General features: G+C 28.5%; 1 protein-coding gene across 2 annotated transcripts in view; it reads right to left on the bottom strand.

Annotated features, from left to right (window-relative positions):
• Window positions 1-27,193, bottom strand: part of LOC119601671 — a 90,541-nt gene extending 63,348 nt beyond the window's left edge. The window contains exons 1-3 of one of the 2 annotated variants that reach the window (XM_037952780.1): window positions 24,886-27,193; window positions 19,907-20,269; window positions 11,632-11,782 (exon numbers count right to left, since the gene is read on the bottom strand). In XM_037952780.1, coding sequence (XP_037808708.1) covers window positions 11,632-11,782; window positions 19,907-20,269; window positions 24,886-25,295 — 924 coding nt within the window. In that variant the 5' untranslated portion in view covers window positions 25,296-27,193. Of the gene's footprint in view, window positions 1-11,631; window positions 11,783-19,906; window positions 20,270-24,885 lie in introns of those variants that run through there. The other variant, XM_037952800.1, reaches the window with a different exon arrangement.
• Window positions 27,194-27,418: the final 225 nt, after the last annotated feature.

A 27,418-nucleotide genomic window follows, 5' to 3' on the forward strand; every position in this document is an offset into this window, starting at 1 on the left:
TAAAATGCTGCAACGTTGTTGTAATTCGTAAAAGTATTGCTTAGTTGTCTTTTTGGCAAAAAAATTCAGTTTATTTTCAGGCGTTATAACTAACTAATTAACGAGATTATTTAAAGGTGCATCTATGAGCATTTCTTAATCTAAACAAAAGAGCACCAGGAATAAAATGCTTCAACGTTGTTGTAACTCGTACAAGTGTTGCTTAGTTGTCTTTTTGGCAAAACAATACAGCTTATTTCAGGAGTTATAACCAACTATTTGCAAATTTATTTCATCAAATGTCTAGCTATGAATAATTTTCTAATCCGAACACAAAAGCACAAGGAATAAAATGATGCAACGTTGTTGTAATTCGTACAAAAGCTGCTTAATTGTCTTTATGGCAAAATAATTCAGCTTATTTTCAAGAGTTATTTTAATAACTTGTTTTATCAAAGTGGACAATATATGGAAAAATGAGGTTTGTTGAATGCTAAAAAGCTACAGACTATAATTTTTGATAGCTTTACTATCTCGAACTGTAGGGACGTGAGTGCCCACCACTGCTATCAACAATTAATTTGCCCTAAAGTAAGTGCGTTTTATTCTCATTACACTTAGCAAATTGTATGTTTATGTTAAATTAAACTAAAAACTATTTAAATTTTTAATAAGAAAGAAGAAAAAAACAACTACTAACATGACTTCTAAATGTCAAGAAACCGTGAAACGTATGCTTACAAGTACTAATACTATATTTGCAATAAATTTATAAGCACGCATGTTTTAAACCAGAAAATACTAGAAATCGAAGTAGGTACTTTAACGAGAAAAATAACTAAAACTATCATATGTTAACACGCAATATAGAACTTTTTGCAGACTTGACAGGAAAAACCCCTTAAATAAATGAATATAAATAAATTCGAAAAAACTAAACAACTAACAGAATAAAAAAAGGAACAAATTCCAATAAACTAATTTGCACACGAAAATTACTTCATGAAAAAATAATTTCATATAAATTCAAAATAACAACGACAACAACAATAATAAAATAAATATAAATACAAATATGTATACTCAGTAATGTGTGAATAAATATGGATTGAAAGTGAAAAAAATAAAGAAAGAAAGAGAAAATTTTTCACACGCACATCTTAATAGCAAGAAGACAGGCAGGCTGGCTAACTGAAGGGCACAACAGAGGCAGGAGTTAAAAAAACTAAAGGTACTATATTACAGTATAATAAAGTACTAGAGGGATTTCATTTATACACTCACTCACTCACACAAACACTTTACACTATAATAAATTTATATACCATTGCACACATACATACATACATATATTTTTTATTAATAAACACATGTTTTCACATTAGTATATGCTGCTCCTCTACCTCCTGTTTCCTTATATTCATACTCAGACAAGTTGTTTTCTTACACTCCATTATGAATATAAATCATTTTTTCCTCAACTAAATATACAAATAATACAAGAAATTATGATTTATACAGAGTCCCCGTATGCTAAAATTACAATTTGTACTCGTATGATTTCTTTCATTTCATTCATTTCTATAAATTTTATTTTTTTTATTTATTATTATTTTCAATTTTCTATACCAACTGAATAGCAACTAAATAAAAAGAAGCATCAAATTATAGACATTTTTTCAAATTCATTTTGATTTTTTTTCTTTGTTTCTTTTTGCTAGCAACTTGTATGAAAAATATCTGACTCAAAGGACCTTTCTTTTTAAGAAACAGATTACATACATTACACAGCATACATGGCCATAAATAAACTTTAAATAACTTAAGTAAAATATAAATATTTATGTGTATTTGTATGTGAGTATTTGTAGTATAAAATCAAATAAATACATTTAAAACAAGTAAAGCACTAGAGAGCAAAAAAAAACGAAAGTCAGCAAATCATAAAGTTATTTGAGAACTTACTAAATAAATCATAAACAAAATTCTTGAATTAATGCCAACTGATAAGAACAGGAGCACGAAAAATGTTTTTTTTATTAAATAAAGATTATGGTCCAGGGGACTCATGAATCACTAAATGAGACCATTAAAAGGTACTTTAAATTTAAAAGCTAATAAAAAGCTCTTTTTCGAATTAAAATGCAAATAATAGATCAATAGTGAAAGCTTTTATTTTAAGTTTTGGGTTTTGTATCATAAATAAGCTCTATGCTAATATCTAAAAGGTATTTCTCTTTCAAATATTTTTATCTTAAACCCTATTTTTGAAAAGTAAACATAATCTTAAAGCTTAGAAAAGCTTTAAATATTAGACAGATATAAATGGATTGTGGTTCATGGAACAACTTATTGTTTCTATGAAAGTAGATTAAAGCTTCAACAACTCTCTTCAAAAAGCAAATAAACTCAATTGCAGAAGCTTGAAAAAGCTTTTGGTTTTTAAAAACAAAAGTAGGAAACAGTTTCACATTAAAAATTAAAAAAAAAATATTTAAAGCTCCTTTTCATGAAGCTTTAAGCTTAAAACCTATATTCAAAAAGTAAACTAATTCTAAATGTTAAAAAAGCTTTAATTTAAATTTTTATCAGACACATATAAATAGATCATGATTCGTGGAATAACTAATTGTTCATAGTTAAAAGCTCTTTTCAAAACAAACTAAATTACAAAAGCTATAAAAAGCTTTTGTTTTTTTAACCTTTTTTAAAAAACATAGTAAACATAATCTTAAAGCTTAGAAGAGCTTTAATTATTAAACAGATATAAATGGATTATGGTTCATGGAACAAATTATTGTTCCAATGAAAGTAGGTTAAAGCATTAACAACTCTTTTCAAAAGGCAAACAAACTCAATTGCAGAAGTTTGAAAAAGCTTTTGTTTTTTCAAAACAAAGGAAGTAGGAAACAGTTTCATATTAAAAAATAAAAAAAAATATTTAAAGCTCCTTTTCATGAAGCTTTAAGCTTAAAATCTATTTTCAAAAAGTAAACAATTCTAAAAGTTAAATAAGCTTCAATTTTAATTTTAATATGATTCTTTAAATTACTAATTGTTCCTAGTTAAAACTTTTTTTCAAAACAAACTAAATTACAAAAGCTCTAAAAAGCTTTCGGTTTTTTAAAACAGTTAGTAAATTTGAAAGAATTGTAAATGTAAATAGGATAAAAGCTTTCAAAAGCTCTTTTTGAAATCGAAATAAAATCGAAACAACTGTAAAGGCGTAAAAAAAGGAATGGAAAAATAATCAAAAACAAGTTAAAAGCTTTAAGTAAATCAAAGTCTAAAAAGTCTCTTACAAAACTTACTCAACTATAGTTTAAGTCACGAAAATAGCTAAATATTATTAATCTTACTTATTTTAATACATTATTCCCAATGAAAAATGTTCCCTAAATGAGCATAAATTCTAATCCTCTAAAATAGATTTCTAACATATTTCGAGTGTAAGTGATTTGTAATTATTTGCACAAGAAAACCTTTTAACCTTAAGATCATTTTTCTAAACAAAATAATTTTATTTTATTACATTTTCACAAGTCACTATTGTCCCTTTTGACCATGGTCCCCCCCGCCCCTCTAAAAGGATCTATTTTTCGTTGTCATTGTCAATTGCGCCAACAATACTTACTGACTTCGTCGTACACTTACAATCATTAATTTGACTCTTACTCTCTAGAAGTGATGGATGGACGGACAGACGTTTGTAAAAAGTTAAACAAAAGCCAAGCTAAACTGTGGTCAAACCCATTTTCCGCACAATTGTTTTGTATTTGCCATTGTCAACGATTTTGATGGCTCATGCTTTTCATTATGTCAAATCATTACTCATGTTATGTTATACTCATACTCACTACTTTTCATTTTGGAAATATTCTCATGCGTCGTGCGGAAATTGTAAGTGTCTAAGTAATGTCTCGTAAGTATGTACAACAATGTGCTTGAACAGAATTGTCTCAAAATTGATGCTGAGGCATCAATATAAAACTAGCAACAACAATGTGAATGAAATGGTAGGAAGTCAACACACAATTTATTTGTTGCTACCAAATGGCCAATATCTATGAATAGAAATTTTGTTGAAACTCACTATAAAATGTCTACTTAAAATGCAACACAATACATGTAGGAAAGAAATATTTTTTTGATTTTTTTCAGTTTGAAACTTTAACGGGAAAGGGAAATTGTTGGTGAAAGGGAAATATTAGTTTTGGGACTTTATTGCTATGGAGTTATTTAAGGAAATTTGTGAGGAAGAAATAACAATTAAATTTTGGGTTAATAAAAGGACTTGTCTGACCTTTTATAAGCAAATTTGGGTTTTATATAAAATCAAAATATTTTTATAATATTTTATTACTCTGAACTATTTAATCGAGATTGAACTTTTTTTATGAGAAAAATCTCCTTTATGATTTGATTTATATAAAAATATAAAAAGCCTAAAAAATTTCCCCAATTTATTTAACATGCAATCAAGTAATAAGACCTCCTTTTAGTTTATTTTTATTAAATTTGAAAAATCATGTTAAATTTAGATTTATTTTTTGACCAACATAGGTAGAAAAACTTGCGTGTTTCACCCAAAACCTTAAGTGGGTGGTATAAATTATGAATAAATTTTATTACCAATCTAATCTATTTTCATTTAGAGAGGTTGGTGGCAAATTATTGTTTTCTTAAAAAGGCAAAAAAAAGAAACAAAATTTAATCAGCCCTTCATTAAGCACACAAAAGTGTAGAAAAGGTGTGTATACCAAACAAGAAAGGATTTGAAAAAGAAAACATAAAAAATATAAATTAAAGTAACAGGTAGACAAAATAACAATTTAACAAAAGAAATGTAATAAAGTTTTTTGAATTATCCAAAAGATTTAGAATAAGCAATATTTTAACAAATATTAATCATACGCCACCTAGGAACGGAAATACTAGAAATTTAAAAAATATTACTCATACAACTTAAACTTTTTGTCAAATTTAAATATTTGTTGGTTTTTATAGTAAATTATAAAACCATAAGTCTCAATTTGTTTTCAAAACTTCATATAGTTGTTAATATCTTTCCGTCTGCTTTGTCTAAGTATCAACATAATTTAATTACTAAATTAAGTTTACCGTAAGAAAAAGTTAATTAACTTAATTTTCCTAAAACGAAATAAATAATATGTAAATTGTCATAAATATCTTTTATTCAAGCTTAAATTCCCTTCAAGATTTTCAACATAAGGAAGTTGACTGACTTTGTTGGAAGAAATATTCTGTGTGTGTTTTTGTGTTAAGCACAACGTCAGACAAATTAAAATAATAAAAATAATAATGATTACGTGCTAGAAAAATGTAATAATTATGCCTAAATATTTTGTTTGCTGTAGCAGAAGCATTAAAACTTTACATACCAAATTGTGGGGGATGATGTTCACAAAATGGTTGAGGGGGTTTACAAATGACATGAACATTATAAGACTAGAGAGTTATAAATAATGCAACGGGATTAACTTGTTAAGAAATTAAAATTAAAAATATTAAGGCAAGTCATTTTAATGTTTTAAATTCACAAACAGTTTAAAAGTTTTGTTTAAAACTTAAAGCTTTCAATAATAGAAAGCAGGAATTGATAAAAAAAATTAAAGCTTTTAACGAAACTATCAAAAATAAACTTAAAGCTTTCAATAATAGAAGGAAGGAATTGATAGCAAATTAAAACTTTTAACGAAAAAATCAAAAATTGACATATTTGAACAAAAATACTTATCTTTGGAAGCTTTTAAGTTTAAAGCTTTCATATGTAATAAAACAATCTGAAGTGGGCACTAAAGCTTCAACTTTTTTAAATGCTTTTAAGCAAACTTCGCAGAGAAAGTGAAGCTGAAAACTCATAGAAGTAAACAATTACTAATTAAAGCTTTAAAGCTTTGAAGACAACGATAGAAATACAATAAAGCTTATATGTTTTAATTCACAAACTGTTTAAAGGTTTTTATTTTTTTAACTTAAAGTTTTCATTAACCATCAAAATTGACATATTTGAATAACCTTTGAAAGCTTTGAAGTTTAAAGCTTTTATCTAAAATAATAATACCTGAAATAATGTCTGAAGTGGGCCTAAGGTTTGGAATCTTTAACTTTTTTAAAAACTTTAAACAAAAGATGCAAAAATCTAAAGAAAAATCTAAAAGCTTTAAAGCTCTAATTTAAAAAAACAATTGATGATAGAATAAAGCTTAGAGAATATCTAAAGCAAGTTAAACAAAATTTAATTAAAACATTAACGTTAATTGAAACTGTCTCAAAATAATTACTTAATTCTGACCGATTTTCACTACTATCAACACAAACTGTGAACACCTTAATGCCATCAAACATGTTAAGTTTCGCTTTAAGACCTTTAAAAGAAATTAAACAACGTACGTACACATACAAAACAAGCAAAATTAATTTCACTTTCAAAGAGTTGTATAGAAGATCTATGTTTCAAGATAAATTCGTATGCTTAAACGTATAAAGTATAATTAGGAAACACTTTTTTCATGTTCCCAAAAAGACAATAAAACAAAGAGGAAACAACACATACACAAAGAAAAACAGCAGCTTTCTAAGTATTTAAGGAAAAATGCTTAAGACATTTACACGATTTGTATGTCTCTTCAAGTTTGCCTTCTTATATATAAGCAACAGCAACAAGGATAGAAACACTTAAGTTTTATTAGGAAACGGAAAAACAGGAAAACGTCAGAACAATTCGACCACACCATAAATCTAACAAAAAATGAGTGAAGCTGCCAAGGGATTAGGCAACGAACATAGCAAACTCTAAAAACAAACTTAAAGAAACTGCAATACTGCCTGGGAAAAACAGGCTGTAATACAACTCCTTTTTTATTTTTCCTCCGAAAAACACACCAACCTTTAAGTAAACATGAAAACATATTAACATAAACTTTTACACAAACTCCTAGAAGAGTTGTACGCCAAAATGACAGGTAATCCAATCACAAAACATCAACTTTATAGAGAATTTTTTACCAGGCTCGCTCCTCTAGTTAGTGGCTGTTGTTGGCAAAAGGTTACAGGAATCTAGTCAATCACTTAAAGTGGCTGTGGGTTTGAAACTAATTGAAGGTGATATGAATCCCATAAAAAATGATTGTTAAGAAGACAAGACAACAGCTAAAAAAAACTCTACTCAACTACAAGGATAAGAAGATGTAACTGTGGCATAAACATTAGTTGAAAAACTCTAAAGAAGTAAATTTTTTTTCTGCTAATGCAGGTGAAAGTGATAAATGTATTGATGTCTTTGTGGGGCGTGCATTACAAGTCTATGTGAAGAAGAAGATTGATAACTGATAATGATGTGTAAAGTAGTGAGGACAAAAAGGAAATCAGTTAGATGAATGTAAATGGTCAAAGTGTATAGTCTATAGTTAACACTGCAGTGAAATACATTTTTCTTTACTCAACTTTGATGTTAGTTTTTGAGTTATATAGAGTCATCAACAGATTTTATAGATTGTCTAATATAACGAGTGATAAAGATATTTTGCTGATTTTCAGTAAAAATACTACTATTTCAAAATAGCTGCAATTTGATAAAAAAAAAATCGACTTTTGTGTTACTTTTACATCTACTTAATGAAAATAGCTATATTTTGTCATTTTTTCCTTCTTTTTTAAAACAGTAGTAAAAATACTACTTTTTTTAATCTTTATATTATAATTTTTCAACATTTTCTTAATATTTTACACAATTCTTTTAAGATGATATAAAATTTTTAGAAAAATTCTAAATTTTTTTAAAATTTTTTAAAAAGTAGTAAAGATACTACTATTTTAATATTTATTCCAATTTTAATTAAATTTAACTTTTAATTATTTTTTTAAAATTTTCTATATAAAAATGTGCAAAGTAGTGAATTTTTGTAAATTTATGAATTTTTGTAAATTTTTTAAAAAGGAGTAAAAATACTACTATTTTAATATCTATTCCAATTTGAAATAAATTTAACTTTTAATTATTTTTCTTAAATTTTCTATATAAAAAAGTAATTTTTGATAATTATTTTGAACTTTTTAAAATAGTAGCAGAAGTACTACTTTTTCAAATTGTTAAAATATTCAACAATTGATTCATTAAATCACTTTTTTGTTATTTGCTATAAATCTATTAAGTTTGTTTTTGAAATTTGTAAAAAAAAAATTTTAAAACATTTTTCAAAAAGTATTAAAATACTATTATTTTTAAATCGACTCAAATTCGCCTTATTTATTAATTTTTTTTTTTTTTTTTGTTGTTTCTTATATTTTTTATATGAAAAAGTATTATTTTCTTAATTTTTTGGAACTTTCTAAAATAGTAATGGAAATACTACTATTTCAAATTGTTCAAATAATCAGCAAATCAAGTTGTTTTGTTGTTTTCTACAAATCTATTAAATTTGTTTATGGAATCTGTAAAAAATCAAAATTTTTCAAAAAGTAGTAAAATACTACTAATTTTAAATCAGCTCAAATTCACCTAAAACTTCATTTAATTAATTTTCTTATATTTTCTTGTATGAAACAGCAAATTTTTATAATTTTTGAGAATATTTAAAATAGTACTAAAAATACTACTATTTTTAAATCAATTTAATTCACCTAAATCCTCATTTTATTTATCTTCTTACATTTTTCTATATGAAAGAACAAAAATTTAATATTTTTGGGAATTTTTAAAATAGTACTAAAAATACTACTATTTTTGAATCGGTCCAAAAACCCCTAAAACATAAATTTATTTACTTTCTTACATTTTTCAGTATGAAACAGCAGGATTTTAAATTTTTTCTATTTTTTGATATTTTAAAAATAGTACTAAAAATACTACTATTTTTAAATCGGTCCAAATTCACCTAAAACATAATTTTATTTACTTTATATATTTTTCTATATGAAACAGCAGAATTTTAGCATTTTTTGGAAATTTAAAAAATAGTACTAAAAATACTACTTTTTTAAATTTTAGCAAAATATTAAATTTCATAATTTTTTAAATATTTCTGTCAAATCAAGAAAATCATTAAGCATTTTTTTAATTATTACTTATAAAACGACAAACTTAATTTAGGCTTGTAGGGTATTTATTTTTTTAGTTAATAAAAGAAAATAGATAGCATTTCATTTTACATTTATGTATGTTGCCCAAAAAAACTTTACTTTTTTTCATGATTTATTAAACAAAAAATATTATATTTCCTTTTCCGTTTGTCAAATGGAAAAACTTCTTTTATTTTTTTTTTTCGCTGCTACTTAAAATGTCATAAAAATCTGTCAAAATTTTCTTTTTTACAAGATTGATGATTTAACACAATTTTTGTTTCACCTAAGACATTAAAAATAATTGAGCTTAAAGAAAATATAGACACAAATATCAAAAGTTATATATTTTCAATTTCCTTAGAGCAATTGACTTCATTTTCAATAATTTTTTTTACCTATAAATGACAATAACAAGCCATAGATGAAGCAATTTTGTTAAACAACATTCAATTTAAAAGTCAAATAAATTTATTTTAATACTTAGACAACAAATAGAAATACAAGGCAATATAAAATTGAGGAGGAGGGGGCAACAAGTGTTTGTGAAAGCAATGAGAAATTGAATTTATAATCTTGCTTTTGTTGTAAAAGCCATATTAAATTTCCCACTTAATAAAAAATAAATAAAACAAACAAAATTTTGTTAAGAAACATATTTATTTTGTTGTAAAGAAAGACCCCCCCCCCCCACTTAATACATATTGTCTTGCATAAATTGCTTTAGAAAACCAACAACCACAAATTTCCTTTGAAGGTTTTAAACAACACCTGACCATCAATTGCTCAGCCATTTGAGTCTTATTCTTACACATATTTATATTAAGGGTTTGAAACAATTTAATTTCCTTAGTTTCTAATAAAAAATGCTAAAATATGCGCATCTATTGCTTTTACAATTACAAACATTTGCTTGGTTTTTCATTTTATAAATTTCATTTTATTGATCACTTTATAAATGATTTTTTTCCTTTTGTTTTAGTAAAACTTTTGTTGTTTAGACTTGGTCATATAGTATATTTATTACATGTTTGTTTATTGTTGTTGTTATTGCTGTTATTCAATTAATCACTTAATTGGCCATTAAGGTGTAGCACCTGTGTTTCAAATACTTGTGTTTCAATCGTTTAATAAAAATTATATGTTCGTTTTAAAACATTTAATTGGCTTTACTCCCCCTGAATTTTCAAGCATTGATTCATTTCCATAATTGTTTCAAGGGGGAAAAATGAAATTTAGAAATGTATAGATTTTTTTCATAAATTGATAAATTGTTGGTAATTTAAAAGATTTTAAGCTTTTTAAAGAAGCAAAATTGTAGAAAACAGTATCGGAACACCATTCGATTGCTCCGATTTAGTTGGTTTCGAAAAGCAACATTTTCGAAATGAAATGATTCAAGATTTGGTCCCCGAACATATTTGGGGAGTTCAAAGAATAGTTTTGCAACAAACATACGGACAGATAGACAGACATACGTACATCGGTAAATTCAATTCACTATCTATAAAGTTTCTGAATGGTGGGTTCAGAAATTGGTGGGTTCAGAAAATTGTTTTCAACAAACAGATAGACAGACATACGAACATCGCTAATTTCATTTTATAAAGATTCCGAATTGTATTAACAAAGTATTCAAAAGTAAAACCATGCATATTATTGGAAAATAAAAAAATATATTTTTAAAATATTGTCTGCAATCTTTTTAAAATGGGTCTCAAAAATTGCTTAAACTGTGAGAAAAATAATTAAAATATTTTTATTTAAGGGGCATATAAAGTCCAATTTTGAATGGGTCTATCAAACCCATTATTAATTATTTTGTGGACAAAAAAAAACAAATCAAGAACTTTCGTAACTGACTTTATTTCAAACTTAATATTGGCAATACTGTAAATAGCGGTTAAACATCAAGAAGCGCCATCTTTTGTTTATTCAAGAAACAAAAATAAAATAACAAAAGCTTTCATAAAAGCTTATTTATAACATTATGACAAAGAGTCATACCTAAACACACATAAAATATTAACAAATACATCTTTAGCTTCCTATCACTCACCTCTGCCACCCACACAAAACTATTTAACAAACAATACTCTCTTTCTCTCAGCAACCCCTGAAAGTAGACAACACTACAATAAACCCACAATACAGCAACTAACAAAAAGCACTTATAAAATATAACTGTTATTATTATAACGGTGCTTTCCTCTTTAAGCTTTACAAGTATTTCCGTTATAAAAAAATCTTACAGAAAAAAAAGGAAAAAAAGTATAAAAGAGAAAAAAATTACAGCAACAACACCTAAAGACATAAATAAATAAAACTTTAGAGTTTTTTTTTATACGCCTTATTACTTCAATACACAACTAATGCTATTGTTGTACAACTTGTGTGGCTAAAGGACTTTTTTCCAAAACAACAAAACAGAAGAGGAAAGAAAGGCATATAACAATATATAAATATGATTTAATAAGCAAACCATAATTTCATTCCTACACTTTATCAGTCAGTTAAGAAATAAATTTGAAAAGAAGTAGCAGAAGCATATAATAATTTTCATACACTTACCTGTTTCTGCAAAGTATCCGCCAGCTCTTCCAAATATTCTTTACGTTCGAAACGTTCAAATTTAAAACTGTTGGAACGATAAAGCTCATTGTCATCACGACGACGATTCCGACATAGACGTCTTGTGATTATATTGCCACCACTGCCGCTTCTTTGCAATTTGATTACAATGTTTTTTTTTTATTTTTTGTACATATTTCAAAGGTTTTTGGTTACGGTGTTTTTTGTTGGCATGAATATGGTTGTTTTATGTTGTTGATGATGGTAGTGGTGGTGGTAGTGTTTAAACAAACATGAAATGTGGAAAAAAAACAGAAATATGATAATAATAAAATGAAAGAATTGGCAATACAAAAGGTAATAAAATTTGTTAGGGATTTACAAGCAGATCAGCCAGCTGTCCACAGCCAGATTTATAACATTTCAATAATGATTCAAGGTCTATTCATGATAATTTCTATTTGTTTAAGGTAATGTTATTATTGTATTCATGGGGTTTTGTAAGCTTTTGTTAAATTTAATTAATTTTATGAGTATAGAATACAAAAAATCAACGTTTTATTTAAAACAAGTTCTTTTATCTTAAAAAAAAACCAAACCATTTGTACAGGTATGTGTTACTTCCGGTGTTAGAACTAACACCTTTATAACATTGTAATCACCATCATCATCATCTTCTTTTTAATATATATATTTACATATATGTTTGTGTGTATGAGTGCTTGTCTACATTTATGTTTGTAACTATTTTTTTTCAAATTGTTGCTTGCTTTACAATTTTTTTCATTTTGTACCAAAAACATAAAAACCAACTAAAAAAAAAACTTCATTAATGTTGAATTTTTCCACCTACAAACCTTGTTTTTAACTCCTTAATTTCTTTTCAACACACACACACATGCCTATATACACAATTACACATATATGTGTGTTTAAAACACATAGTAACAAACAAATATATACATTAGTATGGATCTTAAAATGAAGTCAAAATTTTAAGTTTTCAATTTCTTTAATCCCCAAAAACATAACTCTAGCTCTTGTACAACGATGAAAGGTGTTTGAAATAGTTTTTCAAAATTTTCATTCAAAATTTGATTTTTATCAAAAATTTTTCACCAGAGTCCTGCTAATGTTTATTATTATTATTTTTTTTTTTTTTTTTGCTCGAGTGCAGGCTCATTTTTATGTAAATTGTTTGTTTGTATGAATGAAATTATATGAAAGGCTTCATACAAAACTTATATTTCCACATACAATTATATTTGGCGTTACAGTAGAAGGTGGACAAAAGTGAATCCTTTAGGGCCCTTTAGAGATTTGTCGCAGCTATTAGAATGTTTCAAAAATTACGTAAGAATATTGATGTTAAGTTATCATCAGACTTATCGGTATTTTAAGAGAAGTAGAAGACCTAAGTGATTCATCAGTTATTAAGGAGGGTGACCCCCATCCCTCACTCTTTAATAAATTCCCTCATGAAGTAAGAAGAAAAACATTCTATCTTCGAGATAGTCAACTGGAGCTTTATCTAGACCGGAATGGAGCTTTACCATTAGGACTATTGACAACCATTACCTGAATGAGGTGAGGGTAAACCTCCTCCCTCGCTCTTAAGTACATCCATGCTGATGACGACTTCCACCTATATCTTCCCGAAGAAAAACTCTCTCAGAATAGCACTGATATGAACATAGAAAAGTTCGAAAAGAACATTTCGGAGTTCTTTAAGGCTGTCAGCACACAAACGATAAACCCAAAATTGTAGAACTATATCGTGAATGATTTTGAAATAAGTTTTCATCACTTTCAACAACAATCCACTGTGATTTAGTTGTTATTTATTGTTTTATTTAGGGAGTGTAAAATATTTATATTTTTGTTTTAACAGCAATATTTTCCATTAGTTTTATTTTATTTTTCATAACTTCTTAAGCGTATATATGGGGAGGATACATGTAAATGAATAAAAACACACAGACACAGACATTTTTGTAGGCATATCTATGTCTGCATATGTATATTTATACCGTATAAGTATAGAATAGCATACATATGTGTATAATATGCTGTTTGTTAATGTTTATATTTATTTTAGAAGTGAGAAAAAGCAACAAAAATGTAGGACAAACACACATGCATAAACATACTACATACACTTACAACCAATTCATCTTTATCACAAAGTCTGTGTATATATAGTAAATATATATTTATGTTTGTATGTAAAAAAATACTAAATAAATCCTTAAGTATCAGTCCCACACAACAACGTATGTTTATATATGTTTGTTTTTTTTTTTAGTCACAGTCTTCTCATGCTTTTTTGCCTCTAATAATATTGAAAGAATATACATGTAATTTCAACAACAAGAGGAGGATTCGTCGCATACACCTCCTGGAATATATGTTTTTTAATAAAAAGAAACAAAACATCAACAACAACAACAAAAACCCCCTCTCAATACAATGACTGAAGAGGGAAAAGAATTGAAAGAAAAACTACAACACGAGAGATAGTAGACCATAATAAATGAAGCTAAAATAGTGTTACCACACTATTGCCAACAAAAAGTGAAAAAAAACAAAGTTTTATGATTTAACGATAACACTTGCGAGGCAAAGAAAGGGGGGCAAATTGTTAAGTAATTTGGCAGTTGTTGAATGTTGAAAGAATGCTTAATTAGAAAAAGTATTGCAATACATAGAAATTTAAAATCTATGCCAATTTTGAAGCCTAAAAAGGACAAATTTATTTACTCACAGAATATGTTAGTAACCAAGTGCAATTACTTTCTTTTTACTTTAGAGTTAACCTAAACAGAACCAAGTGGATTACGACTATAAGGCAGTGAAAAGTTCCTTAACAATTTAGCCACGTTACTGCAACAAACACTTCATCATCACAGATGTAGATAAAGTAACAAAATAGTTGTAACTATGGTTGCGATAAAAATAATAATAAAAACACAAAACTTTATTTTAGAATTGCAACACTTAACTTCTGAATGAACAGCTTGTGGTCAAGTTACATCTTTTTTCCAAGCGAATTCCACGTAATTTTTTTCTCCCAATTCTCTATACAAAAACTAAGAGTTTTCATTCATTACTAGCTAAAATGCTAGTATGTAGTTTGCATTCTTTAAGAAATTAAGTGCATAAATGTAGGGGGCGAATATTTTACTGTATGTGTGTGTAATTTTAACAACACTTAAGTTTAAAAATATTTAGGCCACAAAGTACTAGAGAACAATGGAAAAAAGGCAGCAAAATGTTGTGTTAGAGAAAGGGGTGGCTAGATAGTGAAAGGGAAAAGTAAAACATAAAAATAATAAACATAAAAACTCTTCAAAAAATGCACCTTTTGTTTTACAATTTTTAAACATATACACATACAATAGCCCATTAACCCGATATGTGTACCTACCCTTCAAACATTTAAAAGAGAAAACTATTGCGCATCACCCCAGACGCCACGTCAGAAACACTTCTGGACGATTGTCAGACGAGAACGCACATTTTACAAAAACAAAATACATTGATTTCGAATTTTCGTCTTCTAGAAATATACTTTTAAGTTACTTCCGGATGATAGTTAGAAGAGTGCATCCATTTTGCTTAAACAAAAAACCATGTCTGTTGAATTTTTTTCATCTGGAAGTATACGTTTTAGTGACTTCTGTAAGAGAGTTGGGTGAGAACACACATTTTACAATAACAAAATACATTGTTTCCTAATTTGTATCTTCTTGATTTGTACGTTTATGTCACTTCTGGAAGACAGTTTGAAGAGTGTTCACATTAATGTTGTATTTTATTCATCTGGAAGTGTGGATTGTAGTCACTTCTGTACAATTGTCAGACGAGAGCACACATTTTACAAAAACAAAATACATTGATTTCTAGTTTTCGCCGTCTGGAAGTATACTTTTAGGTTACTTCCGGATGATAGTAAGAAGAGTACAAAAACAAAAAAATATAAATACTCCATTTTTTAGCGTGAAAAAAAAAATAAAAATAAATAATGCAGAAATTTTGCTAAGTTCAGTGATGTTTTGTGTTTTGTTCAGTCATGTTCAGTTTTAATTATTCATCGTAAAACTTAAATGAGTTATTGAATTTAATGTTCATAGAAAAATAGTGTAATTAAAATATTGTGAATCTTAAGTAATAAAAAACAATATGACAGTGTTGTGTTAAAAATCAACTGTTAATAAACATTTAAGAAGGTTTTCTCAATTGGCGAAGTGTATTAAATATATACCAAAAAGTATAAGGAAGGATTATATAAATAAAATTAAAAAGTAAGTTGTCATATTAAAATACTATTTTAGGAATATGTTAACAACTCTAAACGGCTTCCATTTCCATTATTTTCAAAAAAGTCTAATATGTTTCATTAAAAATGTTTTTATATTAAATTTCGACTCTCTCTTAATTCGTTTAGGAGGTATAAGCATTTAAAGACTTTTTCAAGTTGTACATTTCGGCTTTCATTTGATGAACATTGCATTTTTAACATATTTAGATTTATTTGAGTTAAATCTTAACTTTCAATATTTTTAAAACTATTTGCGCATTTAGGTCTGGAATCATTATATTGAAATTAATACTACTGTTTTATACATAAATTATTTTTTGACTTGGGTCACTCGACACGAAATTGCCCATATAAGATATTTAATATTGAAACCAGATAGTTTTAAACCCACCTTTCTTAAATAAATACAATTTTATTAATTTCCATATAGCTTTGGATTTAATTATTCTAATTATAGGTACTTTTTTAGTTATTAACACCAGGTCTTTCTATGACCTATCATATGATACTAATATTCTTAATATTTAGCATGCCGTTCCCAAGATATTGAACCTAAGTATTAGAAGAGAGCAAACAAAAAATAGTATTGCAATATTAGTGTCAAAAGCAATATCCCGTTTAGGGTCGTTAAGGTGTTTCTATCGTTAGTGACTGTAAATAATTTAAACAAGTAAGAGTGTTATATTCGGCTATGCCGAATCTTATATACCCACCATCAAAGCTCGTTTGACTCGAATGAAACTTACTTATGTCGAATTTCATCTATATATTCGTATTATTAGGCCAGTTATAAGCGTTAAAGGAATTTTCTGAAGGGGACCTTATATGGGGGGTAGGGTCAATCATGGACCGATCAACATAACATTTTTTAGATAGATTTTGACTCGTATGAAACTTACTTATGACGAATTTCATCTATATACTAGAATTTTTAAGCCAGTAATGAGCGTTAAAGTCATTTTCTGAAGGGGACCTTATATGGGGGGTAGGGTCAATTATGGACCGATCCTCATAAAATTTTTGGATCACAAGAAACTTACTTATGTCGAATTTCATCGCTATATTCGTATTTTTAAACAAGTTATGGCTGTTAAAGCTGCTTTTCGAGGGCCACTTGTATGGGGGCTATCCGAAAACGTGGACCGATATTGCCCATTTTCAATACCAAACAAACCTACCTATAAGAAATATTTATGTGAAATTTCAACCCTCTAGCTCTTTCCATTCGACTCTATCGTGCTTTCAACAGACAGACAGACAGACGGACGGACGGACAGACATGGCTAGATCGTCTTAGAATTTAATGAGGACCCAGAATATATATACTTTTGTGGGTCTATGACCAATATTTCGATGTGTTACAAACGGAATGACAAAATCAATATACCCCCCATCTTTTTTGATGGTGGGTATAAAAATAATCCATGACTTAGTAATTTCAGATCTTTATAGACGGTTTAATTCCAAGTTATTGAAAAAATGTTCATGAAAGGTAATGTTTTTATTGATTCAAAACAATAAATAAATAAATTAATTAATTTTTAATTATTTTATTTTTTAGAAAGCAGTAGCTAATATTGTACCCCCTATTAAAATACTTCTAACCGAATTAAAATATAAAAAAGGGATCTGGTAAGTTATATATGTCTTATTTCATCACGTGGTTCCATTAAAAATGTCGATTATTTGCAGAAAATGTAAAAAATGGATCTGACCGTTTAAACTTTGGTGGTAAATGTATTGGACATGAGAGAATCCTATTTTTATTGCTTCCTAAAGTTAACTGGTAATTTCAATAAATATTCAATATTAATTATAAGATTATTTTGGTTTATTTCGTTGAAGGATTAATGCGTTCCATAATATAACTCTTACAATTTGATGGATTAATCATAAAATTGATGAAGAACTACAAAAATATTTTAGAGTCCAACGTTTTACAATTTTCGGAAGTATACCAGTCAGCAGTTGGAATATTAATACAGATTCCCTGAAAATTATCTTATTATAAGGTAATAATTCTAAATTTTTGATACATATGTACATTAGACCGACTCACTCTGTATGGAAAACAAAAACGTGTTTTTGTTACCCCTCCCAAAATTTACCTTGCTTTGTTTTATGATGATTCCCAAAAATTTTTTAAGTGACCGCTGGACCAAATTTAAAAAAGTTATTTTGGAATTATTTTTTTAAAATTTTTGTTTGTTTTGAAACAAAATATCCAATACGGGTATCGTTTAAAAGGTATTTTAAAGTCGCGTCCAATGATGTATTAATCATAAATAACCGTTTGCTTATAATTGTCATATTCCAAAATATTTAAAATTGTTAGGTTTTTACTAAGAAAAATGAAATATATGCACAATTTTGCAAATTTTGCGCACCACTAGACTTGGCTTCAAAAAACCTTTCAAATGATACCACATACTGTATATATTGTTTAAGAAATGCTGTATAATTTAAAACAAAATAACTAAAAAGGGACTTTTTTGTAACCGGTTCAGCTCACGAACGGCCATCGACAGACTAGAAATATTTTGGGAACCATTATAAAACATAACAAAGATTTTTTGAAGCTGGATAAAATATTGAATTTAACATGAAGAATCGTGTTCCCATACGATATTTTCTTTAAAACTGTCCAGCTCACGAATGGACAACACTTAAGCGAAAATATTTTCGGTCTAATGTACATATATTACTTTTTTTAGATTAGTTGTTAAATCAATTATATTTTCTACTATTTTAATTTCAATTAATTCAATAAAAACTATAAAATTTCATTTTATTTAGATTTATTTTTATAGATTTTATTTTGGTGAGTATACAAATAGAAAAAGAGAAAACTCATCTTCTAGAAGACGAGAATACTCATCTTCTAGAAGAAGAGAATATTCATCTTCAAGAAGAAGAGAATACTCTTCTTCTGGAAGAAGAGAAAACTCATCTTCTAGAAGAAGAGAAAACTCAACTTCTGGAAGATAAGATAGGAACACTTCTAGAGGATACTAGGTAGTCACTTCAAGAAGTGACTTCCTAGTCACATCTAGAAGAGTCTTTGGCAATACCTTACTTCCAAGAGTCATCTAGAAGTTTCTTCTGCGGGTCTTCCAGAAGTATCTTCCAAGTTACTCTTAGACGTTCCCCAGCTCGGCATCAGTTCTTCCCGACTGGTGACAAGAATTCTTATACTTCCGCAACATCGCTGGCGAGCTTTTAGCACGTTTGGAAGTTTCACACGGGTAACTTCCGCAATAGAAAATGTTTGTAGGGTAAGAATAGATGTCATTTCATATGAGAGAAAATAATGAAAGAAAGCAGAAGCCTTTGACACTTGTAAATAGTAGGAAAATAAGAAGAAAATAAAAAACTAAACAACAAAATAATCATAATAAACACTTGAATAAAAAAAAATAGAGGAAGGACAGACAGACTGATAATAAAACATACTACAATCTCCTATAACAACAACATACCTACAAACACATACACTTGGTCACAGTAATTGTATGTATGTATGTGTTTAAGAGTAAAGCAGTCAAGCACACAAAAGCAAAACGGAAGCTTTCTGTTTAACATACAAAGGATATGAACGAACCGTTATAACGTTCATTCTTTATTCTTTTGTTAACTTTTTTGTGTGTTCAACACAACTATTCGTTTACTGTGTCACTGCATGTGTGTGTGTGTAAATAAAGCCCAGCAAAGCAGACCAACAAACATGAAAAGTAAAAGTCAAAAACTCTAGGAGTTGAGTTGAGATGATGTTGTTGTTTATGATGAGGATGATGATGATTCTTCTGGCTGGGTAATGGCGCTGATGTTATTTACTCTAATGATACATGGGTTTTATATTTTTTTGCTTTCCCTACTTTAACTTCACCTTTCTTTCTATCTTTGGGGTTTACTACTACTATTTCTTTTTTCTACATTTTTTTTTTGTTTACTTACCCACATGGTTTGCAATGAGTCATCTGTAGATCCCAGTTCAAATGAAAGTTAAACATACGCAATTTGGCGACAGCACGTTGTCGTAGAGAAATATCCGGTGCTGCCGCCACTGTTACAGACGTTGTTTGTGTTGCTGCCAAATTGCCAGCGGCTGTGGATGCTTGTCCTGCTCCTGCTGCTACTGCTGTTGTTGAAGTTGTTGTCCCCATACCTAAAGTATTGGTTAGTTCACGTCCTGTACTGGGATTAGGATACATTAGGACAGTACCACTAGGTGCTGAACTGGCCATCATACGTGTGGAACGATGATAACGATGATTGGGTTCGTTGGACTCTTTAATTGTATAAAAACCACCGGAAGATCTTTTGATGGGGAAAAAAGAAATCAAGAAAATTTTATTATTAAAAACAAAACATAAAAAGATTAAGTATAAACACATACATATACAATTCTGTGATATCAGGTTAACTATGTATATTTCGAGTTATGCTAAGTTTCACATTGTTTCATTCTCAATTTTGAAACTTCTGGAATATTACGAAAAAAGCTTAAAAGCTTCACTTGAAAAATTATATAAAACAATTTATACACTTTTTCCTTGTTACCACAGATTTATATGTATGTATATGTTTTGTGTTGACAGCAATTTTAAAATATGCTTCAAATGGTCTCTTAAATTATCACCTGTACGTTTATGCAAATTTAAAAACATAAAAAAGCGGTTAAAATGAAAGGACAATAAAAAGTACTTGAAGCTAAGAATGATACTTTATAAAGTAGTATATGTGGAAAATGGACGGAATAAAATATTCATATACTTTGCCAACATCCAACTATTCCAACAGAAGCTTGGTAGTGATATATTACAGATTAACATACTTGCTTATGACCACTATATACTATAAATATTCCTCAGAACGATTTCCCACACGTTCATTTCTGAGCGAGTTCAGCCAGACTTAGGAATTCGCGATAATATACAAAGTTTGGAATATTATAACATAGATTCAAGAACTTTAAAGTTGTTTTAAACAAGACTTCGATTACAAATAAAGATTTATCAATCTCGTTTCTAAAGGGATTTTACTAATCATGTTTTGATGATTCCTATTAACCCTTAAACGGTTAGTCGTTACTATAAACCGAACTTCGAAATGAAAGTAATCAGGTTTTGATATTAAAGGCAATTTATAGATTTGTAAATAGGGAAATTCCGGATAATTTTCATTTGTTCTAATAAAATTTCCATTTCACCCATAAACTTTTGCTATCCACTGTTAAGACAAGAACAAATTTACACTTGAACTTATCAGCCATTATATGCTCCTCTGCCAAATCATACACAACGCACACACTCCTTCGCAACGTGCGGGTAATTATTTATGCGCGTTGACGTTTTAAACGTACAAGACTACTAAATCAAAAATTTTCCCGTCTTCTTGTTGTTTTCCTCAAAAAAAAATCCCAGGAAAACCCCACGTACTAACAAAAAAAAAAGTTAAAATATGTATGAAATTCTGAGAGTAGTGAAGTTTGGTTTTTAATCTTTTGTTATATATTGAGCTAAAAACTTAGGCTAATAAATCATATTAGCTACAACAACAACAACAATAATATACACAGCAACCTACAAAAATCAAACATAACCTATAAACTTCAACAAAGTTATTTCGATAAACTAAGTTTTTGCTGGTTACTTAGGTTTTTTTCTAAGGTGGAATATGAACAAAGTATGTATTATTTAGCAAAAAGAAATTGGGAGTTACCGAAAGTATTTGTTAGTTAAAGATTTGGATAAATTTGAATTTATGAGAAATTAATATCTAAATTAAGTAGACCGTCATGTGTTTTTAATTTGTGTTAAGTTAAGTTAATCATAGGTACCATAGTATAGCAATTTCTCAACTTTTAATAATTTGTCTAAATATTTTAGTTGATAGAAAAAAGTTATTTATATTAGTTAGTTTAAGTTGGGTTACCTTGGTATTCTATCCCCAACTCTATAAAAAAAGTTTCGAAGCAAACAAAGGACATTTTATATGCAATACAGGTATAGGCAGAGAGTCATTGAAAAGCTCTCTGTCTACTTTTGCTTAATTTCATACAGGTGAGATGATATACACGTTTGAAAGCCAGAGATCGAGAGGGTTTATGGAGTACTCTTTGCCGATCACTGTTTTCAATGTTGGTCTCTCAGATTGAGAGAGAGAAAGGGAAGCACAATAATTTCCTTTTTAGAGCAAAAGCAAATAAAATGCAATGTTTTTGACAGATGGAATCTTTATAAATTGAATATGAGATTACAAAAAGTTTTCTTTTAAAATTAATATAACAAATATTTTTAATTATGCCAAACTTTCTCAAACTATCTACTCATTCCCTCAATTCAATATTTAAAATTCATTTAACACTCCCTTGAGTAACCAAAAATTTAAAAATATACTTTAAAAATTAATATTTTATTTCAAATTAACCAAGGTAAGTATTTCCACTTTAAACTTTCTTGTTACTTCTCTATTAAACAACACATGTACAAAATGTATTCCCAATTTAGTAGACCAAATCGATTTTTATTTTCCCCGGTGTATGACGACTGTATATTTCAGTTTTTATGTCTACAAACATTCTCTTACATATTTAGATATTTGTGTATTTTTTTTTTTTTTTTTTTTTTTTTGGAGAATATTAAATGGAAGTGGTTTTTTGGAAAATTTACAGCAACAAAAAACTGATTACAATATTTTAAATTAATTTATGCAAACCACAAAAGTAGATAGTTTTTAGTATGTGGGTGTAAATTAGAATTTATATGTACGTACGTATGTGTTTTCAGAAGATAAAATACATTATACCTACAATAAATAGCAATATTAGATAGAAACTTAAAGGAATTAAATCGTCAAATGGTTAATTAAACAAAGTAAAAATATACAAAGAATTTCCTTTAATAGGATCCAACCAATTTGAAATCTTTGAAAACTTCTCAATATTTCTCCCCGCAATAAAAAAATCATTTAAAATCAATAGAGTTATACTATTTCTAAATTCTCTCACGAATGATTATTAAGCTTACTGTTCTAGGAAATTGTGAATAACAATATATGAAGAATGCATTCATTTAAACTCTCTCTTCATCTACAAACTTCATCATTTATTGATAGATTTCTATCCAATTCTATGTCGCTTCAGTATCTATCAAAATAACTTTCTTTACTTTCATTACATTTCTATTCATGGGTAATTAAAAATTGAAAACATCAAAGCCACAACCAGTTCAGGTTTTTTTTTTTTTTTTTGTCTGACAAAAAGGATTCTCTGGATTGAGATTATGTATATAATTAAACACATTTTAATACGTTAACAGTTAAGTATATTTGAAATTATTTGAAAGTGTTATAAAATCAAATTAAATGTATGATTTTAGCACACATATCAAAGAACACTACGGAAGTGTTGAAATACTTAAGTTGAGTTTTCAATCGATATAATGGAAATTTAATTGAGGCAAGTATTAATATGTTCTATTGATCGGTGAGTTGTAGGGATAATTAAATCATGAATAAATAAAGGTTATTCTGACCTAAAAATATTCATGTAAATCTAATGAATTGTTGATTTTTTTATAGACTAGACTATAGACTAGACTATGGACTAGACTATAGACTAGACTATAGACTAGACTATAGACTAGACTATAGACTAGACTATAGACTAGACTATAGACTAGACTATAGACTAGACTACAGATTAGACTATAGAGTAGACTATAGACTAGACTATAGACTAGACTATAGACTAGACTATAGACTTGACTATGGACTAGACTATAGACTAGACTATAGATTAGACTATAAACTAGACTATAGACTAGACTATAGACTAGATTATAGACTAGACTATAGACTAGACTATAGACAAGACTATAGACTAGACTATAGATTAGACTATAGACTAGACTATAGACTAGACTATAGACTAGACTATAGACTAGACTATAGACTTGACTATAGACTAGACTATAGACTAGACTATAGATTAGACTATAAACTAGACTATAGACTAGACTATAGACTAGACTATAGACTAGATTATAGACTAGATTATAGACTAGACTATAGACTAGACTATAGACTAGACTATAGACTAGACTATATAGACTAGACTATACAGACTAGACTATATAGACTAGACTATATAGACTAGACTATATAGACTAGACTATATAGACTAGACTATATAGACTAGACTATATAGACTAGACTATATAGACTAGACTATATAGACTAGACTATATAGACTAGACTATATAGACTAGACTATATAGACTAGACTATATAGACTAGACTATAGACTAGACTATATAGACTGGACTATATAGACTAGACTATATAGACTAGACTATATAGACTAGACTATATACACTAGACTATATACACTAGACTATATAGACTAGACTATATAGACTAGACTATATAGACTAGACTATATAGACTGGACTATATAGACTAGACTATATAGACTAGACTATATAGACTAGACTATATAGACTAGACTATAGACTAGACTATATAGACTAGACTATATAGACTAGACTATGTAGACTAGACTATATTGACTAGACTATATAGACTAGACTATAGACTATACTTAAAACTAGACTATAGACAAGACTTTAGAATAGTCTATAGTATAGGTTAGTGTAGATTTAAATTTTCGAAATACTGTTTAATCCAATTTTATAGTTCAGTGGAGTGGATATTAAACTCTAAATCCTGTTTAATAAAGTTTTGTCTAACAGTATTTTTGTAAAACGTAATATTACCAACATAGGTTTAGAAACGTTATATTCCTAGCCATAAACTTTTTCAAATACTTGAAGTCTTTAAACACTATCTATAGACCAGTTGAAGCATATTAGTCATAAAATTGTATAAATCTCATTAGCTTATAAATTAGATAATAAATAAATTTTACTTACGACATATTATCTCCACCACCGCCCACACAACTAACACCACTGCGACGAGGTCGCGATTTACGACGTCTGCGTCTACGCCTCTCCGATGAGGCGGTGCGAGGCTGCAATACATGTTGACTCAAAGATTTGCGGAACTGACCAGTCGCAGTTACCGCCAAAGGATCCGAAGCTACTTGCCCTATACTCTGATTGGTGGTATTAGCTGGCACCGCCATAGCGGCTGGTGCCGGAATTTGACCACTTGTCGCCAAACGTCTACCAGTAGCAGAACTAGAACCAGCCACTGCCACCACCACCTGGCCATCACCAAAGCCACCCGCCGAGCTGGTAGTATCTGTAGCATGTGCATGGGTTTTGGCCGTACGGCTGCCACCAAAACTATGATTCACTTTACGCCACATGCGCTCCATTTTGTTTTAAATTAAATTTTGTTAAAATTTTCTTTTTCGTTTTTTTTTTTTTTATTTTTGAGAATAAAGGGGGGATATTTTCTATCTAATTGTTAGTTAACTTTTAAATATTGACATTTGCGAATTCTTAGCAGCAGGAACTATAAATTATTCATATTTTCTTATTCATTCTTGTTTATGTTGTTGTTGTGGTTGTTGTGTGATTTTATTGTTGGGAATATTAAAATTGTATGATTTTAGTATTCCCCTAGTCTAAGTTAGAAATTAAGGAAGATGAACATGAAAAAGTTCAATTAACTCTGGGGAAGCATTTGGTTTTCTAAACATTGGTAGTTATTGTTGCTGTTGTGGCATGCTGTTGTTGTGAGGATGATGTGATGATGATGAATTTTTATTTTTTAGGTTAAGTACCGCTTAGCTGTTGCTGCAGATGCAAATGATGAATGCATAAAGTTTTTTGCCTACTTTGAGGCTTTATATTTTTCTATTTTGTTTTAAAAGAATTAATAGAAATGTGATTTAATTGGCAAACATTTTATTGCGGTTTGTGAGACTGTTTTATTATTCACTGTGTTTTAGATTCGTTGTTGTAGGTGTTTTTTTTTTATAAAGAGCACAAAATTCTTAAAACTTTATTTGATTAAAACTTTATTTGATCAGACAAATGACTTTCTTCTTTTTTTATTTTGTTATTATTTATTTCTTTATAATTTTATTTTTCTTTATTATTTATTTTTATGATTATTTGTTAACAATATACAATAAGGACACATTTCCGTAACGCACTAACACACACCTACATAAGCATAAAAAAACCGACAGCCTGTGTAGATGTGAGTCTTGGAGTAGATTTTATTCCACTACATTATCACGCTTACTTTAGCATTGAAGTGATTCATAAACGCGAAAGAAAGAAAAGAAAAAAACTTAAGCGAGACTTTTGTATATTTGATGTTTTATCGACATACTGCACTTGCTGCATGCAAAACTATGGAATTGAAGTAGATTTTTCGTATTATCCCGATTTTTTTGTTTGATTTTCAAAAAACACACATACACACGACAATTGTTCACTTGCACTGTCTAACACACATACGCCTGCAGGGAAACATTCACTAGTCTGGAGTTTAGTATAGAACCAATATAGGTTTCTAACTCCTTAACTGACTCACTCACTCACTTAATAGTTGATAGTTGTTGTTGTCGTTGCATAGGTAGATAGTTGTTATTGAGTGTGTGTATTTATGTGATTTGCACTTTATTTATGTATTTGTATGTAGTAGTTGTTGGTTACGTTTCCGTTTGGCCCGTGGGAAAACTACCCTACCACACTTGACTTTATCTTTAGAACGGAAGGTAAAACATTTTTGCTTAAAGGAAGACAACTAAGACTATTTTCTGCAGGACTTTCTTCTCACAGCACCACCATCAACACCACAAAACACACCAACATACTTAGTGTAGTTATGTATGTATGTATGTTCGAGAGAGTGTGTTTGCTGTTGTAGTCGATGTATACAAATTCAGTCGCCTTTAAATATGCTTGTTCGTATATATATTCATATGCTTTGCTTTGCTATGTATACAACAATTGATCCAAAGGAATTTTAACAGTATCAAATTTTCCTTATTAACACCCGCACCACCCCCTGGCCATGTATACACAAACATTACAAATTTCATTTATTGCTTTGATTTTGATTTCATTTTAAAGCCACCACACATTTTATTTGAATTTTCAATAATTTCCTTTTAATATTAAACACTTTTTTATAGATTTATCAAATTTTTCTTTTTGATAATTATTAAAATTTAGAGATTTTTCACGTTTTTGCTTTGCATTGGAAATTTTTTTCGATAAAATATTTGTCTACATCTATCTGCACGTTGCTCTGAGTCGGTGGAAAAACCTTCTAACAAAATGTTCATAAATTCACTCGAAAAAATTTTTTCAGTCTCTCGTAGGCAACAAAATTTATACATATCCTCTATGTAAACGTGAAAAAGCTTTTTTTCCAGCAATTTGACAGTTCTCTTTAAAAGTCAGTTGGTTTTTTTTGGGTAAATAACAGCCAACACCACCTGTCAGATGACTAATATGTCAAAATTTCCTTTATTAAGGC

The sequence above is a fragment of the Lucilia sericata genome, unplaced genomic scaffold, assembly GCF_015586225.1.
Source record: "Lucilia sericata isolate MDLA Ls3-8-SP2 unplaced genomic scaffold, ASM1558622v1 Contig000006F_arrow, whole genome shotgun sequence".
Taxonomy (NCBI): Eukaryota; Metazoa; Arthropoda; class Insecta; order Diptera; family Calliphoridae; genus Lucilia; species Lucilia sericata.